The 16,099-nt window shown below is 43.6% G+C and overlaps 2 protein-coding genes across 7 annotated transcripts in view; one reads left to right on the plus strand and one right to left on the minus strand.

Moving 5' to 3' along the window:
* ppfia4 (PTPRF interacting protein alpha 4) overlaps positions 1-10,507 on the plus strand; it is a 58,755-nt gene extending 48,248 nt beyond the window's left edge. The window contains exons 15-31 of one of the 6 annotated variants that reach the window (XM_067587746.1): positions 54-250; positions 855-1,083; positions 1,176-1,211; positions 1,304-1,425; positions 1,726-1,838; positions 1,920-2,001; positions 2,098-2,179; positions 2,401-2,601; positions 3,125-3,187; positions 3,597-3,623; positions 5,028-5,203; positions 5,408-5,505; positions 6,156-6,331; positions 7,004-7,072; positions 7,162-7,348; positions 7,507-7,604; positions 8,901-10,507. In XM_067587746.1, the coding sequence (XP_067443847.1) occupies positions 54-250; positions 855-1,083; positions 1,176-1,211; positions 1,304-1,425; positions 1,726-1,838; positions 1,920-2,001; positions 2,098-2,179; positions 2,401-2,601; positions 3,125-3,187; positions 3,597-3,623; positions 5,028-5,203; positions 5,408-5,505; positions 6,156-6,331; positions 7,004-7,072; positions 7,162-7,348; positions 7,507-7,565 (1,917 nt within the window). In that variant the 3' untranslated portion in view covers positions 7,566-7,604; positions 8,901-10,507. The remainder of the gene's footprint in view (positions 1-53; positions 251-854; positions 1,084-1,175; positions 1,212-1,303; positions 1,426-1,725; positions 1,839-1,919; positions 2,002-2,097; positions 2,180-2,400; positions 2,602-3,124; positions 3,188-3,596; positions 3,624-5,027; positions 5,204-5,407; positions 5,506-6,155; positions 6,332-7,003; positions 7,073-7,161; positions 7,349-7,506; positions 7,605-8,900) is intronic. The other 5 variants (XM_067587748.1, XM_067587747.1, XM_067587749.1 and 2 more) reach the window with 5 other exon arrangements.
* A 59-nt stretch (positions 10,508-10,566) lies between these two features.
* Positions 10,567-13,070, minus strand: myog (myogenin). Its single transcript, XM_067587753.1, has 3 exons — positions 12,332-13,070; positions 11,536-11,635; positions 10,567-11,441 (listed from the first exon to the last, which is right to left on the minus strand). Exons 1-3 carry the CDS (start codon positions 12,863-12,865, stop codon positions 11,323-11,325), a joined length of 753 nt encoding a protein of 250 aa, XP_067443854.1. The 5' UTR covers positions 12,866-13,070; the 3' UTR covers positions 10,567-11,322.
* Between the last annotated feature and the right edge of the window lie 3,029 nt (positions 13,071-16,099).

Genomic DNA, 16,099 nt, shown 5'->3' on the forward strand with positions numbered 1-16,099 from the left:
ATGTGAACTGTGTCTACATAATGTGAAAGCTAATGTGTGTCTATTGTGTCCAGGTGTGCGCGGTGTTCGAACAGGACTACACATCACTGCGCGGGAGCGTCAGCCACCTCCTCGGCAGCGACATCGAGGCAGAGTCAGACCTGGATGACGACGTTAGCTCGGCGCTGCTTTCCCCCAGCGGCCAATCAGATGCTCAGACTCTCGCTCTCATGCTGCAGGAGCAGCTTGACGCTATCAATGAAGAGATAAGGTGACAAATCACAGGCACATTAGATTACAGCACATGACAGTTTCGTGATCCCCATGGGGAAATTGAGTCAGTGCAGCGGTGAGGAACAAGATACAGATAAGAGGGGAACAAACTATTAAAGATAATGCAACAAATAATTACAATGAACTATTTTGAAGATACTACGGTAAACGAAGGTGCTGCTACTTCCTCTTGTTAATGCGGTGCATGAAGGCCTGTGGCCAGACAGGTTGTACCAGAATCTGATAGTGGCATTGGAAAGAGAAATGATAACATGTAGATAGAGACCTTCATTTCTGTTCTGTTTTCTGCTGGAAGAGGACATTATTTACTGCAGTTTACAGTAAACAAGGTCCTCTTGTGACACCTCACAGTATGCTTCTGGAGAGAAAATGCAAAATTGCTGCTGATTATAAGCCAGACTCCCTCAAAGTAATAAAAATGCTATTTTTATTAACCAGATTGCAACTTTTTAATATATTTTTAATAAAAAAGAAGTAATTTTCAGCTTTTTACACACACAGAAGATCATCATTGTAAGCAATGTAGGGGCTCAGTATTACATGTTGTATGTGTGTGTGTGTGTGTGTGTGTGTGTGTGCAGGATGATCCAGGTGGAAAGAGAGTCAGCAGACCTGCGTTCTGACGAGATTGAGTCTCGCGTGAACAGCGGCAGCATGGACGGTCTCAACGTGACGCTTCGACCCAGGGCCCTGCCCACCTCCGCCACTGCCCAATCCTTGGCATCATCCTCCTCGCCGCCCACCAGCGGCCACTCAACACCTAAACACCACGCACGCAACACCAGCCACCATCTAGGCATCATGACTCTGGTCTGTCGGACACATACAAACAGGAGTATGTTAATCGCAAAAAATGTGCGTAGCTTCTTTTGTAACTGTGAGTTGTTTTGTTTGTCTAATAGCCGAGCGACTTGAGGAAACACCGCAGGAAAGTTGCAGTAAGTTTGCAAACACAAGTAAAAATTGTACTGCTCCCCTGTCCCGTTGTGGCTTTCGTGACTGAGCCGAGTTGCTTTTGTGACTCTTGCAGTCGCCAGTGGAAGTGGACAAAGCCACCATCAAGTGTGAGACATCGCCTCCTTCCTCCCCCCGCAGTTTACGACTGGAAACCAATTTCGCTCAGTTCACAGGCAGCCTGGAGGATGGACGAGGGTAAAAACACACACACACACACTCATAGAGGAAGTAGAGATAAGTCAGCACTGGTGCAGAGTCGCTGTCGAATTGTTTTACAGGTCAACTACCCACTAACAAGTCTTGAATAGTCCTTAATATGTTGAACTCTTCACGTGAATGCACAATGACAGAGTGGATAGGGCAAGAAAAGAGATTGAGCCACAGACTTACTGTAACCACAAAAACAATTGCTTACCTCTCTAATGAGACAATAGTATATCAGACTGTAGATTTGTGTGTACCAACATTTGTCTGTTTTGCTGTAATTTGTTGCAGCAAGCAAAAGAAAGGAATCAAGTCATCTATCGGCCGGTTGTTTGGGAAGAAGGAGAAGGGTCGACTCGACCAAACTATGGGCAGGGATGGACAGCCTTTACCGGCGTTATCAGGTGCATACGGTTGTCCCATACTGATGTAGAGACTGTGTGATTTACAGAGACAAATATTAACACTGTTGTGCTGTATTTCAGACTTTGACATGGGCATCGGTGACACTATGACTCTGGGAAAACTGGGCACGCAGGCCGAGAGGGATCGCAGGATGAAGAAAAAGTAAAAGCATCCTCTTTTTGTTTCCCATTCTTGTTATTGAAATTATTCATCAAGCCTTTTTCTTCCTTCTGCTGTTGTTTGTAATCCCCTCTTTAGACATGAGCTTCTGGAAGACGCCAGGAAAAGAGGTCTGCCGTTTGCCCAGTGGGATGGTCCTACTGTTGTCTCCTGGCTAGAGGTATCCCACTAATCTACTATCTAACTATACCTGCCAGAAATTTCTAAAAAAAAAACTGCTTCTGTCTTGCTGTCTTCATGTGATGCTGGTTCTGTATCAAATTTGGTGAAATAAAATACAAGACTGACTATTGCAGCCTGATCTGCGTTCCCTTCCCCTTCTATGTGACCTTTTACGGCGACAATGTCGGTAACATTGAATATCTTGATGACTCTCACCAGCTGTGGGTGGGTATGCCGGCGTGGTATGTGGCAGCCTGTCGTGCCAACGTGAAGAGCGGAGCCATCATGTCGGCTCTGTCAGACACAGAGATCCAGAGGGAGATCGGCATCAGCAACCCTCTGCACCGACTCAAACTTCGCTTGGCTATCCAGGAGATGGTCTCCCTCACCAGCCCCTCCGCACCGCTCACCTCCAGAACGGTAAACAACAAATACACATTCATGTAAATGTCCATACACAAATAATAGATAAATAAATGAGAGAACAAACCTACGCAAAAAAAATAACTCAGGAATGTGAAGATGAACACATTATCCTACACAAAAATTAACTACACTCAAAACCTCTTCCCTTTTTAGGCTTCACCTTCACCCCACACCCTCGGGTGATGACACCTCACTCTTTGTTTTTTTTGTTTTTTTTGTTCTTCTGTGTAGGCCACAGTAGAGGCTTGTTTTATGCCTTCAACTGGGTTGACGTGTCCTTTTCTGCTGCCATAAATTGCATGGGGTTCTGTGGGAAAACAACACATAAATAGTGCCATATATAGCGACAAGCTACCTGCCTGAAATACACTCCCTTCCTTGGCGTCGCTCAACACAATGTTTGTCTGTGTCTGTGTCTTTGTGTGTGCGGGGGGTTGGCATGTGTGAAAATATACACTGGGTGTGATTTTGTATGTGTGTGTGGGTGCTTGTGTGTGTGCTCTCGTCCTCTGAGCAGTCCTCCGGAAATGTGTGGGTGACTCATGAAGAGATGGAGAACCTGGCTTCCTCCACTAAAGCGGTCAGTACCATCTGGGTGCTCCCCTTCCCTCCTCCCCCCACCAAACAACTCTCACACACTGACACTGTGCCCACCACGACACACATATGTCCACTCCCGGAAGACCCTTTTAAATACCCACAACGTCACACACTAATGCATTTTTTTGTGCTTGTGCTGGGACTTGCATGTGGTTGTCGGGTGTAGCCTGTGATCATGTGATCTGAGCTGATTGATGATGTGTGTCTGAGTCTTTTAGTTGCAAATCGTGTAATTACAGCAGACATATCATTGAAGGTTAACTGCAGAGTAAAAACTCATAGAAAAGCTTTGTGTGTGTGTTTGTGTGTTTCTGAATGTGTTGTATGTGTTTGTTTGGTTAGCCTGTCTCTCTAACATTGTATATTGTCTCTACCATGCTGCCACTCAGGAGAATGAGGAGGGCAGCTGGGCACAGGTGAGGTTGCTGATCTGCTAACATTTGTCCGCTCACACCCTGAAACTGAACCCAAGCTCTTCACTGACACATAAACACGTGTATTTGAATAAGAGAGAGCTACCTACAGTACTCACCTTCAGTATTTTATTCTGTAACTCAGATGGTGGCAAAAGACATTTGCAGTCATTTTTAGTAATATGGAGCTTTTTACATAGAAATAGAGTAACCGGAATATTCTTACAAGCATAATTTTTCAATGCTTTGAAAACCACAAACTAAATTCCATTCACCACCATTGTATTGAGGTGTCAGCAGAAATTGCAGAGACTTATCTCTTAATTTCAGCAGATATTAAAAATCTATATGATTGGATACAAAAACCTGACTGACATTGGGTTTTTGAAGCCAATATTTGAGAGTTACAATAATCTGACACTAATATATCAGCTGATAATTCTTTCTTTTATATAAACACATAGCATTTAAGGATCCCTTGGTCACAATTCATTAAAGAATTGTGATGAAGATATGTACTAAACATTTACAGTTAAAATTAAAAAAAAAAAACTTGACAGTGTTTTGTATCGTTGGTATTTCTTTTCTGCAATCTTTTTTGTTACTTATTGGTTGACATACAGTATATGCAGATACCAATACAGTATATCTGCTGAGGTAACATCAGTTGGCTTCAAAGATGACAAAGATGTCTTTTTGTAATTTGAGTGAACTGACTGTTTAAACAAGATAAATGATGATGATCTGTTATTCACTGACAGCATATCCCATGAGTCTTAGCCATTTGCATGCTTTCAAGCCTGAGGAAGTGGTAGTTGTTGTATGCTAACAAAATAATTGTTGTTTTAGCTTGGTCAAAATTATGACATTTTACTGTCCCATACAGTTGTACTAATTTAGCTTAGAATACAGAAAACCCCAGAAACATGTTTCAGCTTTTCATATAGATACATTTTGACATGTCATAGCAGGAAAAGCACAGGTGCTGCTAATAACATTAACAATTGGTCCATTTAAGTGTCCCAGTAAGTCATAAAATACATATACAATAGCTGGACCATGGACCTGAAACAACTAAATGGAATGCAGTCATGATTAATGTTATTAGTTACACATATGCTTTTCCTGCTTACATTGCTAAATGTGTGCTGTAAAAAAGGTAGATTGTACTTTTGGACCCACAGTACAATAAGTTCCAAACACTTGGATTGCTCTGTTTTGGGGTGATTTTATTTATTTATTAATACAAAATGACAAAAAATTCATTTGTTTTACCACTTGAGTGGCAGGCGCCACCGAAAAGATTCATTGAACATCCTACATTCATGTATATAAGTACAAAATTCTGAAACACGCATCACTTTCTATTGTAAACTTCAGTAATGCTGTGTCCTCCTTTCTCTATAGACTTTGGCGTATGGAGACATGAATCATGAGTGGATAGGGAACGAGTGGCTACCCAGCCTTGGTCTGCCTCAGTACCGATCCTACTTCATGGAGTGTCTGGTGGACGCGCGCATGCTGGACCACCTGACCAAGAAGGATCTGAGGAGCCACCTCAAGATGGTGGACAGCTTCCACAGGTCTGCAGCTAGCACGATTAGCTCAGCTGCCGTTTGATCAGCTTCCCCTTTCATCTGCTAACTAGATACATTAGCAATGGAGATGAGAAGGCTAACGGTGCATATGTGCTTGTGCTTTTCTATGTGTGGGTGATTGTTTATTTCCTTATGTGTGTGTGTGTTCGTATATTTACGTGTATTTTTGCACATGTGTGTGTGTACCAGGGCTAGTCTGCAGTATGGGATTATGTGCTTGAAGAGGCTCAATTATGACAGGAAAGACCTGGAGCGTCGGAGAGAGGACAGCCAACATGATATGAAAGGTACACTTAAGACACACACACAGAGTGACAAAAAAAGCAATAAAGCACACACACACACACACACATACATACGTTCATATGTTCAAACATGTCAACAGTCTCATCAGGCCAGAGTACCACTTATAGGTTTTGCCTGATATTGTCAAACTGGCCTGAGCATGGAGACAGCTGCACCTTTGACTGTCAAAAAGCCAACTGAAGAAAGGCCTACAATCTTATGATCCAAAGCTCCACATACCAAGAATGGTCCACACACACACACACACACACACACACACACACACACACACACACACAGATCTAGCCAGCCCTTTCGCCCTTTTGACCTTGAGTTCTGCACATGAACTTGATTCAGCTGTCGTGTCAAATCAGAATCCTGCCCTGTTTACACACACACACACACACACACACCGCCTGTTCCAACTTAGAAAGCTGGCTGACAGCTGTGCTTTAAATTAACAAAGGGAGTGTGCCAGTGAGTTGACACTATGCGGACATGCACATTATCTCTTTATCTTTCGCTCTCTCTCTCTCTGTGTTTCTAGATTTCTTGCTCTAAATCAAGTCACTCCTGTTTGGTGGTAATGATGTATGCTGATATGACATTGTGCTACAGCACCATGAATTTGAGCCACTATTCTTTGCTTTAGATGTGTTGGTGTGGACCAATGAACAGGTGATCCACTGGGTCCAGTCCATTGGTCTGAGGGAGTATAGTGGCAACATGTTGGAGAGCGGCGTTCATGGAGCGCTCCTCTCTCTGGATGAGACCTTCGACTACAGCAGCCTAGCACTCATCCTGCAGATCCCTATGCAGAACACACAGGTGCTTATAGAGGAAAAATCATTGTTGGTTCAGCATGCAATGATTGAACTATCTGACACACAGAAAGACAATCAGTTTCATTGCAGAGGACATGTTTTGATCTGATTTTTGAAGGCAGCTTGGTCCATTTTGTGTCATGGAATACTAGCTAAAAACCCTCAATATGCACCGATAATATTTGTTGTATTTTGTATCATAAAATCCCACACATTCACCACTTTTTATCCAGTACTTTAAGCTCACGGCAGGCATTTTGGCCTTTCTGCAGCCAGTCCATCTTCCAACAGTCACACTGTTGGAGGTTTTTATGAGAGCAATTGATTTACTTTTTGTTGGCGCAGTGGTTTGTGTACAGTCAGCATTTCTTTCTACTGTCAGCTACATGGTGCCAACATTTACTTCTGCTTCAGATTCTTTACCAGAAGTGCTATGTTTTTATCACCTTGAATTTGCTTGAAAGAATTCACCACTTATGGGCTTTAGTGCAAATTACTTGAGTTTTCATATTCAAATGTGATTACATGTGTTTTCAGCAGTTCAACAGAAAACATGAACAAGGTGATCAAGGTTACTCCTATTTATCAGAGGAATCACAGACATTTCAAGAGTGATATTTTGCTCACAGCTCCACTTTATCATCTGCTCACAGAGGTTGTGTTTGCTGTTTTTCAGGCACGGCAGGTTCTGGAAAGGGAGTTCAACAACCTGTTAGCCTTGGGGACCGACCGACGACTAGAGGAGGTGACCTCTCAAGCTGCTGCTTTGATCAAATGCAATATTGTTGAAAATGGGGCAGTTGTCTAGCCTGACTTTTCTCTCTGTCCCCGCAGAGTGGGGATGACAAGTCTTTTCGACGCTCGCCGTCGTGGCGGAAGAGGTTTCGGGCACGTGAGGGAGGGGCAGGGCTGGGGATGATGGCGGGCTCCATGGAAACGCTGCCTGCCGGCTTCCGCATGCCCTCCATGTCCATGCCACCTTCTGTGAATTTGATGCCCAAGAAGCAGCTGCAACCTGAAGGTGTGTCACAGTACTAACCAAAGTACTCAGCCATATGTATTTTTCTTTGTCTATCTATGTGCTTACCATTCTCTCAGCTTGTCTTGACTGACTAACTGCATGCTGTGTGCTCTCTGTCCTGCTGTGCCCAAAACCTCTCTCTGTCACGCCCTCTCAAGCTCCTCCTCCGGCACCCCCGAGACTCGACCCCTCGGCAGTGAGGACCTATTCATGCTAACTCCTCTCTGCTTACTAACAGGAGCGCTAATGCTAACAGGTAAGCTGACAAAGCATCACCTGAAAGTGCTGAACTTACAGGTTAGTGCACTTTTAACTGGCATTGCCCAGCTGTGTGGTATGAGACAGGAATGTGGCACTAACTTATAGCAGAAATTGACAGCACTTGTACTAGGCTAATGTACTGATATGTGTATTCGGCTGATTTGGGCCTTTTAGCTAGTAAAGTGTGGTGTAAAATGTGTAATGTGAAAGTTATCGTTCATAGTGACAAAACCACAAAAAATTATCACCCGAGTTTGCAGGAGTCTGATTTGTTCTCAGGAGTTGTTGGAGGCCAAAACAGAGACAAAAGGAGTGTGAATATTAAAATCCATCAGGTGGATACAAACACAGCTGCAAATGAATGTCAGTGTTGCTCTGTGTTTGCTGGAGGTGTTTACTAACGCATTTGCTATAATGATTTTAAATGCTGAAAAAATGTCAGTGTTGTGTTTTAGCTTCTTCCACTGCCAGCTAAAGGAGCTTTAAAGGTGCAGTGTGTAAGATTTAGTGGCATCTAGCGGTGAGGTTGCAGATTACAACCAACTGAATACTCCTCACCCTTCACTTCCAAGCACGTAAGAGAACCTATGGTGGCCACCAAACTCACGAAAAACATGAAAGGCCCTCTCTAGAGCCAGTGTTTGGTTTGTCCATTCTGGGCTTCTGTAGAAATATGGTGGTGCAACACGGGGGGCCCCATGGAAGAGGACCTGCTCCCTCTGTAGATATAAAGGGCTCATTCTAAGGTAACGAAAACATGATTCTTATTTTCAGGTGATTATACACTAATTAAAACATACTTATGAATAATATGTTCCATTTCTACCAAGTCACCAAGTTTGCTAGATGCCACTAAATTCTACACACTGCACCTTTAAAGAATAACTGTGGCCAGACAAACCCCATGAAAAACCAAAACCAACAATGAATTGATCTTATTGTACCCAAAGTCTCTCTTTATATGTGCTGTTTACATACATATGGTTTATTACTTCATAGAAAACACATCAGTGAGTCACAGTTACAATGAAAACAGGCACTGCAGCTAATTTTGAGTCCCCCCCCCCCCCCCCCCATACATATCTACAAGCTGCTTTAACACTCACTACAACACCAAATGTGTATGGGAATAGTTTAATTTGGTATTTATGAGCTTTTGCCAATTTACTGTATGTCTAGGAAGTTATCCAATAATTTAAATATCTGCTTGTCAAGATAAAACAAGCAGACACAAACTCACTCTTTCTCTTTCTCCCAATCTGACTTTCTTAATCTCTTTTCTGTCCTCCAGTGCATTCTCATTACCTATACGGACACATGCTTGCGGCCTTTTGAGAGTGATATGCCAAATCTGGAGAGGGAGACCTGGGTGCCAGAGGGGGGGTAGGCTTCCCCCGCTGGCCCCTTTGTTGCCCAGCCTCACCTCTCACCTTTCACCTCTCACCTCTCCTTCGGACTCGTGCAATACAGAGGCCTAACTCTGACCTTTGAACTCCGAGAGTGCTCATTGGCTGCGCTTGCTGCTGTAAAGGAGACTCATCCTGGTCTCTCCCAGTTTACCCTAGTGCTCCCAGTAGCCTTGTTGTTGTGGTGTTGTGCTCCTGCTCCCCTGGTCTCAGCTGTGGGTTCTTGTCCTGGTTCTAATAGTCTCAACATGGCCAAGTCCAAACCAATCTTCCTCTGTCATCATGTCCTTGGCAACACACGAGTTGGTTAGGTTGTAAAAAAAAAAAAAAAAAAAAAGTTTTAAAGGGATGATGACTAGTCGTTGATTTGGAGTTGGGAATGATGAATACTTGTATAAATGGCAGATCCCACTGCACATTGCCCCTCTACCGGTTATGCAAGGTATTACTCATTTATCGTCTCTGTACATAAAATGGATGACTTATGTTTTTTATAGAAATATTATATATATATTGGAAATATATATGGAAAATAATCTAATATCATTGCTGTATGAAACCCAATGCCCTGTATTCGATAGTGACTGTTCTCTCTCTCTTTCTCTTCCTTTCTCTTTCTCTCTGTGACGGACCTTTGTGTGTCTTTTGCTGTATGCTGTAAGTGTGTGAATCGTTAGTGGGAGGGTCTCACTAAGGTGGGGGTGTGTTTCTACAAGGACTCTTCACAGGTTCATGGGTCCAATTTCAAACTTCTCTCTTTGCGTCTTCTCCTGTACTTTCCTTTTTCCTCCTCCTCCTCTTCCTCTTTTTGACACTATGTAGCTGTTACCTCTCCTCTCTCTCCGCCTCTCTCGCCTTCTGTATGATACTATGTAGCCTAGAGTAGAGAGAATCCTTTAATATGAAGAGTGTGTGTGTGTGTGTTTGTGTGCGTGTGTGTGCGAGTGAGCGAGTGAATGATATTCTGCTCAAGACTTGTAGAGAATTTGCGTGCGAAAGGCCGACCCCAGCCATGTGACCATGACTTTTCTCTGTGGATGGGTAGTGTGAACATTGTAGCTCCTCTCTGTTGATTCCTGACTTTCTCTCAAATCAAACTGTAAACTGCTGCTCAACATCAGCCAATGACATCCATATGAAACTGCTCCAAGTGACAGACTCGTCTAATCCTGTCACGTCACCTCCCATTTAGTTGCCATGGAGACGTGCCAGTGAGCAGTCAGTACTCTTGGCTGGCCAACTCCTCATCCAATGAGAACACAGCATATGAATCAGTGAAGTGCTGGATGGGTGTACAATCTTTTTTTTTTTATTTTACAGTTTTTCCAAGGTGTCTAAAAGGTGTAATGTGCTATGTGGCAGCTATGAGTACTGTGTCTTTATTCCAGGTGTGAAACAATGCTGACAAATCAAGATTTTATTATTTGGCTATTTAAAAAGTGTACTGTATTTATGACACTATATAGACATAAGTAAAGCTGTTTTTTAAAGATTTTGGGTGTTGTGTTCCTTTTGAAGTCTCGTTTTAGTCAAAGGCAACAACAGACAATGTATTGAAAATGGTCTTTATTGCAAGGATTGGACAGAAAATATCACTTTTCGGAACATCTACAAATACACAACAATCTTAGTTATAAAAGTCAAAAATAAGTTAGCAAAAAATAAAAAATAAAATGGCAAAACCACTCTGTAGAAAAAGGGAACGTATTTACATCACTAGCATTTATAACCAGTTTAAATTAAGCAGATCTTGGTCAAAACTGCCATGGTACATATTGGCCCCACAAATAAACTCACGTTTTTTTAAGCATTGAAAAACACACACAAAAAAGAATGAAAGATCAGGGAAAGGTTTCGAAAAGAGGAAAACTTAAATTAAGTAAGGAGAAAAAACAGGCTTTGTCATTCCTCTGTGGCTCTATTAGACTGGACGTGAGCCTAGCAGAGATCCACACTAGTAACTAGGTGTTGGGTTCATGCAGCAAAGTCCTTGAATCTCTAGTTAGACTAACCTCCTGTGGCTCTGACAGACAGGTCTGGACTGCAGGATAAGGCAGGGAATAAAGGGAATAAGGCCTCATTGTTAAGAGGAGGAATTACATTTGGCTAGCAGAGCCTTAGATTAGCAGAGCTACAATTCTGATAAATCACAAATTTGAAATTTAGCATGAGCCAAAACACAAAACACAGATCATTTGAGCTGAAAAATAAGTAAAATTTGAATTTTGGATTAGTTAAAAGTCTGCTTTTCCAATTGTCATTTTGCTTTGTGTTTGTGTGCACCTATGGGTCCGCTGTGTGGAGCGTCTATTTGGGAATGTCCACAGGAAAGGCCACAGCTCCGTCTGCTGCAGTAATGCTGTCCACGATGGAGGTCAGGGCTTGCATGTTGCCCTGCTCTGGAGAGTCGGCAGCACTCAGGAGATCTGCAGAGAGACCCAGTCACATATTCATTATCTGAGAGAAGGCGCGCTGAGCTGCTGGTGCTGTGTAATGAGACTGTGTGTGAACTGTACTCACCCTCACTGCTGTAGCTCTGCGTGCACTGCTCGGGAGTGCTGCTCCACTCTGGGCTGCTGCAGCAGGTGCTGCCCGAACTGGGCTCGCTTGACGACGACACCTGTTACCATGGAGATGCACACACAGAAGTTGCTGTCACTCACTCGGTGTTATGACACTGCACACCCCACCCCATACAGAGACACAGTAGTGTAACACTACACACACAGCACCAATGCATCCTGTGACCCTCAGAGGCAAAAGTACATGATGAAAACTCTGTCAGCAAGAGAAATAAGACTCCATCAGAAAATACAAACATAAATCATAAGATTTAAGAGATCTTCTGACATAAAGACCATTTAACAGTAACAATTGGAAAGATTTTGGCAACTGAATAGTTTTTACTATATTTTGGCACCTGTGTCATCAGTTTGTTTCACAGGTCTCCTTGAAACTTCAAACTGGTAAAAGATGTCTATCCTCTGAACACCTTACAACTGAAAACTGGATTATAACTTTAAAAACCTCTGAAAAGAATTGCAAGACACTGACGGGAAATGTACAATCAATCTGTGACTGATTATATGAATGATACGTCAGTTTATCACCCCAGTTGAAACCTCAAAACTTAGCCATGGTAATCAATTCCAAAGCATGTTTTCACACATAAAAGAACATTTGCACCTCTCTTCAACTACTGCAATGTGCATTGTGTCTCTTCCCTGTCTGTTCTTTCTGTTTGACTTCTGGCCCTCTTTTCAGTGTTTAATATGTGACATTCTGCATCTCGTCATCCCTCCTCTGTCCTACTCACTCTGGGCTGGGCCGGGCCGGGTCGGTAGTGTAGTCCCTGCTGCCCCGTCTCAGTGTCCTGCTGGTTGAGGGAGGACACCAGAGCCTGCAGCCTTTCAATATACTGGATGGCGCTCCGCAAGATCTCCACCTTGGGCAGCCTCTGGTTGGGATTCATCAGGGTGCTCCTCTTCAGAGCATCAAAAGCTTCATTCACCTTCTTCAGGCGCCTCTTCTCCCTCAGTGTGGCCGCTCTCCGACGGTCCATGGTCACTGTCTTCCGTTTGCACAACTTGCAGGCCCACGGCAGGCACTGACCCGGGCAGTGGGGCTCGGAGTGAGGTGACAGGCTGGATGGAGAGGCTTTGTCCTCTGTTCCTGTCACCCCGACTCCGACACCTCCAGACAGACTCCCGCACAGCCCCATCATGGAGTTCCTGTCCTGGTAGCCACCTTGGTCGTACCCCCCGGGCAGGCGAGAGGGGAAGTAGCTGTCCCCTCCTTCATAGAAGCGCTGGTCAGGGAAGAAGTAAGGGTTGGTCTCAAAAAGCTCCATGCTTGGACAACGCAGTGGTCTGAAAGTGAGGGGGTAAAGATCCCTGTTTCCCCTGGAACTGCTCTACTGTATGTGCTCTTCGGTCCTGTGCCTGGAGCGTGTGTGTCGGAGTGTACTTGTGTGTGTGCCTGTCTTCGTCCCTGGCCTAAGTTTGTGATGAGTGGAAGACGTGTGGAGAACAACTGGTGTGGAGCAACTGTAGGCTGGCATTTAAACCCCTCTGCCTGCTGCAGGATCACAGGGTTAAATTTAGCACGAGCCCCCAGAAACCTGACACGACGTTTAGCTGTTGCTTCACATCTACACTTCACATCTCTGTTGGGCCCTGCTCTCGAGGGCTTTAGGGCCCAATTGTGTGTGTGTGTGTGTGTGTGTGTGTGTGTGCATGTGTGTATGCCCTTGTGTGTGTCTTAAGAGGCCAGGATATGATCAGGTTGCCGTGGAAATGGGAGAGATAACCTCGGATCAAAGATGCCTGTCTTAATGAGCTAATCCCAGACTTGCGTCTCCCTCCATGACACCATACATGAAGTCCCCCGCCATGGAGGTGGAGGAGGGGGCCGGGCAGTAGGGACAGTCTGGAGACAGCTGTCACTTCTACTAGGAGCCAATGATATGCAATGACAAGAAGTTGTTTGTCTCCTAGCTCTTTATGGGAAGGAAACGAGGCCAGCGATTGTTGTTTACTCTAAACTAGGTCACAAGTAAATACTTCACCTTTGTTGTGACTGAAGCGATGTCAGGTTCAAAATGATCATCTAGGCCAGTACTAAATATGTAAAAGCGTAGACGACATAACAGCTCATGCCATTGTTGCTGGGTCTTGGTTTTATGTAACCACATTCATATCTGCTGACTTTCCTTCTAAATGATTACACAGTGTGATGCAAGTGACCTTCTGAGCTAAACTAGATTCAATACCAGACAGGCCTGTGCAGGAATGGACAGCACCGAGTTGTCACTGGTCCCTGTTACTCTCAGAAACCAAAGGACAACAATGAGGCGACCTCGTGGGGGAATGGCCTTCGTTGTCCTGACCACTTCCTGCAGGTCGTGGCATTATAGCCTGGCCACCAAGTGTTAATCCTTCCAGGACATGTCTCACCTCATAGCTCACCGGCTAATTCAGACTGGCTTCCGCTAGCATGGACGAACAGCCAAAATACACACTTCTGTCAGCAGAGAAGAGGTATGGAATGACAGGCATAGCCTGAGATGTGTTACATCCCGTGTATCCTATGTCACTTACATAGGTTTATCACAGTAATATGCATATCTGGCAGGAAGTGTTTGATGGTCCTAGGTGCATACCACTGGCAATGACATATCAAGTCCAGCCTGGGACACTTGTCACATGTTGTCTTTGCTATGAAATGCTAGAATCTCACCATATCAAGTCAATAGGTTCATATTTTGTTATAATGAGAAGAAAAATTGATGTAATGGTGTTTCCAGTTCTCTTGAAATTGGTCAGATTACATCATTCTTTTGCACTGAAGGAGGACTGTGGATTTTGTCCCCCATCGCTTTCATTAGAAGCACATTTGGAAACGTTCTCTTAATGGTTTGCATGAACAGGAGGAATAACTACAGCACTTGATTATTGTTTAAAGACAGACATGAAAAATTGTGAACATGCCCTTTAATTTGTGCTTTATTACAGGCAGATAATGTGGAAAGACTAACAGTATACAGTATGTTGAAAAACACAGAAAGTTAGACAAGTTAGAGTGAACAAGATGGCCATTTCCCATAAAAAGTTACAACATTATTCAGTTCACTTATATCCATTCTTTTAATTCATATTTCTTAGTTTTAGATTATAACCAATCAAGTTTCATTATACTATGATTTAAAACTAAAATTATTGGTTGCGTAACTCTTTCGATGGTCAGTGGTGATTGAAATGATATCACTCCTAGTAGTATGAAATGATACAGAGGAGTTCAGATCTGGGGGTGGGTGCCAGGCAGTGGTTGCAGTGGGTGGTGGTCTAGTCCTGGGCTCAGATCCTGGTTTTGGGGTTGAGGCAGAGTGCAGAGTCGTAGCTTGGCGCAGGGCTGCGGTGGGCTGTTAGTCTGTGATGGATAGTCACTGATGGTGGAACGAGTACAAAGACGGCTGTGTTGGACGCGGGGGTACAGTGGGGAGGGGGTCTGCAGTGTGTCAGAGTCACTCATAACCCTCTGTCATCTTAACCCATTGTCAGCAGAACTAGAGAACCGTGTGTGTGTGTGTGTGTGTGTTGTGATAGTTGTAGTGTCAGGCACACTTGTGTTTTGCTTGAGGAACAAGTCCCCTCTCAGCATTTTGGAGTGAACACTTGACATGCAGTGAATCAGGGAGGACCGGGTGTTTACTTGCTGTTTGTAGATACTGTTCATACTGTATCTTTCATCCTCAGTTCAGTCAGTGTAGATCAAACCTGATCACCTACATGTAAGAGATAACACAGAATAAAAATGTTAATATCCATAATCATTATATTAGATATTCCTAAAGAGCTCATCTTATAAGGAAACATGTAAACAAGAGATAGCTGTGTAGAATCCAAATTATTTACACTGGAAAACATATTCTCTACCCAATGTGTGTGTGTGTGCAGGTCCTCTGGTGTGCATGTTTATGTATGTGTTCTTGCATGTACGTGTGTGTGTGTGTGTGTGTGTGTGTGTGTGTGTGTGTGTGTGTGTGTGTGTGTGTGTGCACCAGGGATTGCCCTGTCACTGGCAACACTGTTCCACTTCTCCTCAGTGACAAGCAGCAGCACATTGCGGGACAGCTGAGCTGGAGGGAGGAGGGCGAAACAAGGGGGAGAGATCAGTCCTCCTCACCCCAGGTTAGCCTCAAGATCATCACTGACCTGGAGAGCTGCCGTCTGAGCACAGTTGGGAAATCTCATATGTAACAGGAGAGTAACACAACACCAGTGAAGGAGTGTTGATTAAAGGTGGATAAACTAGGATCTCGATCCGGTTACATAAGATACAATAACCACCAAGTTAGTCTAAATTCAATTAAATACAATATTTTACAGGTCCTTCAATTTCTTATTGATAGCTTATATTTCCATGAAGGACCTGTGTAATTTATTGCATGTATTTTATGTTCTATGTAATCATTCTAAGTAATGTATAGGGAAAATAGAGAAATTGTTCTGAGGCAGCAATCTGAGTATAGTTAGTTGTGTGGAGTTTATCAGCTGTTGTTAAAATCTAGATGAATATCCTTAAA

This window comes from Thunnus thynnus, chromosome 4 (genome assembly GCF_963924715.1).
Source record: "Thunnus thynnus chromosome 4, fThuThy2.1, whole genome shotgun sequence".
Classification (NCBI taxonomy): Eukaryota; Metazoa; Chordata; class Actinopteri; order Scombriformes; family Scombridae; genus Thunnus; species Thunnus thynnus.

What these genes read in the sequence shown, in the direction of transcription:
- myog (XM_067587753.1), bottom strand. Translation starts at nt 12,865, where the DNA reads ATGGAGCTTTTTGAGACCAACCCTTACTTCTTCCCTGACCAGCGCTTC. An exon ending in CCGGCCCGGCCCAGCCCAGA is followed by an intron (nt 11,636 to 12,331) that starts GTGAGTAGGACA and finishes CCATGGTAACAG; the next exon opens with GTGTCGTCGTCAAGCGAGCC. An exon ending in GCAGAGCTACAGCAGTGAGG is followed by an intron (nt 11,442 to 11,535) that starts GTGAGTACAGTT and finishes GTCTCTCTGCAG; the next exon opens with ATCTCCTGAGTGCTGCCGAC.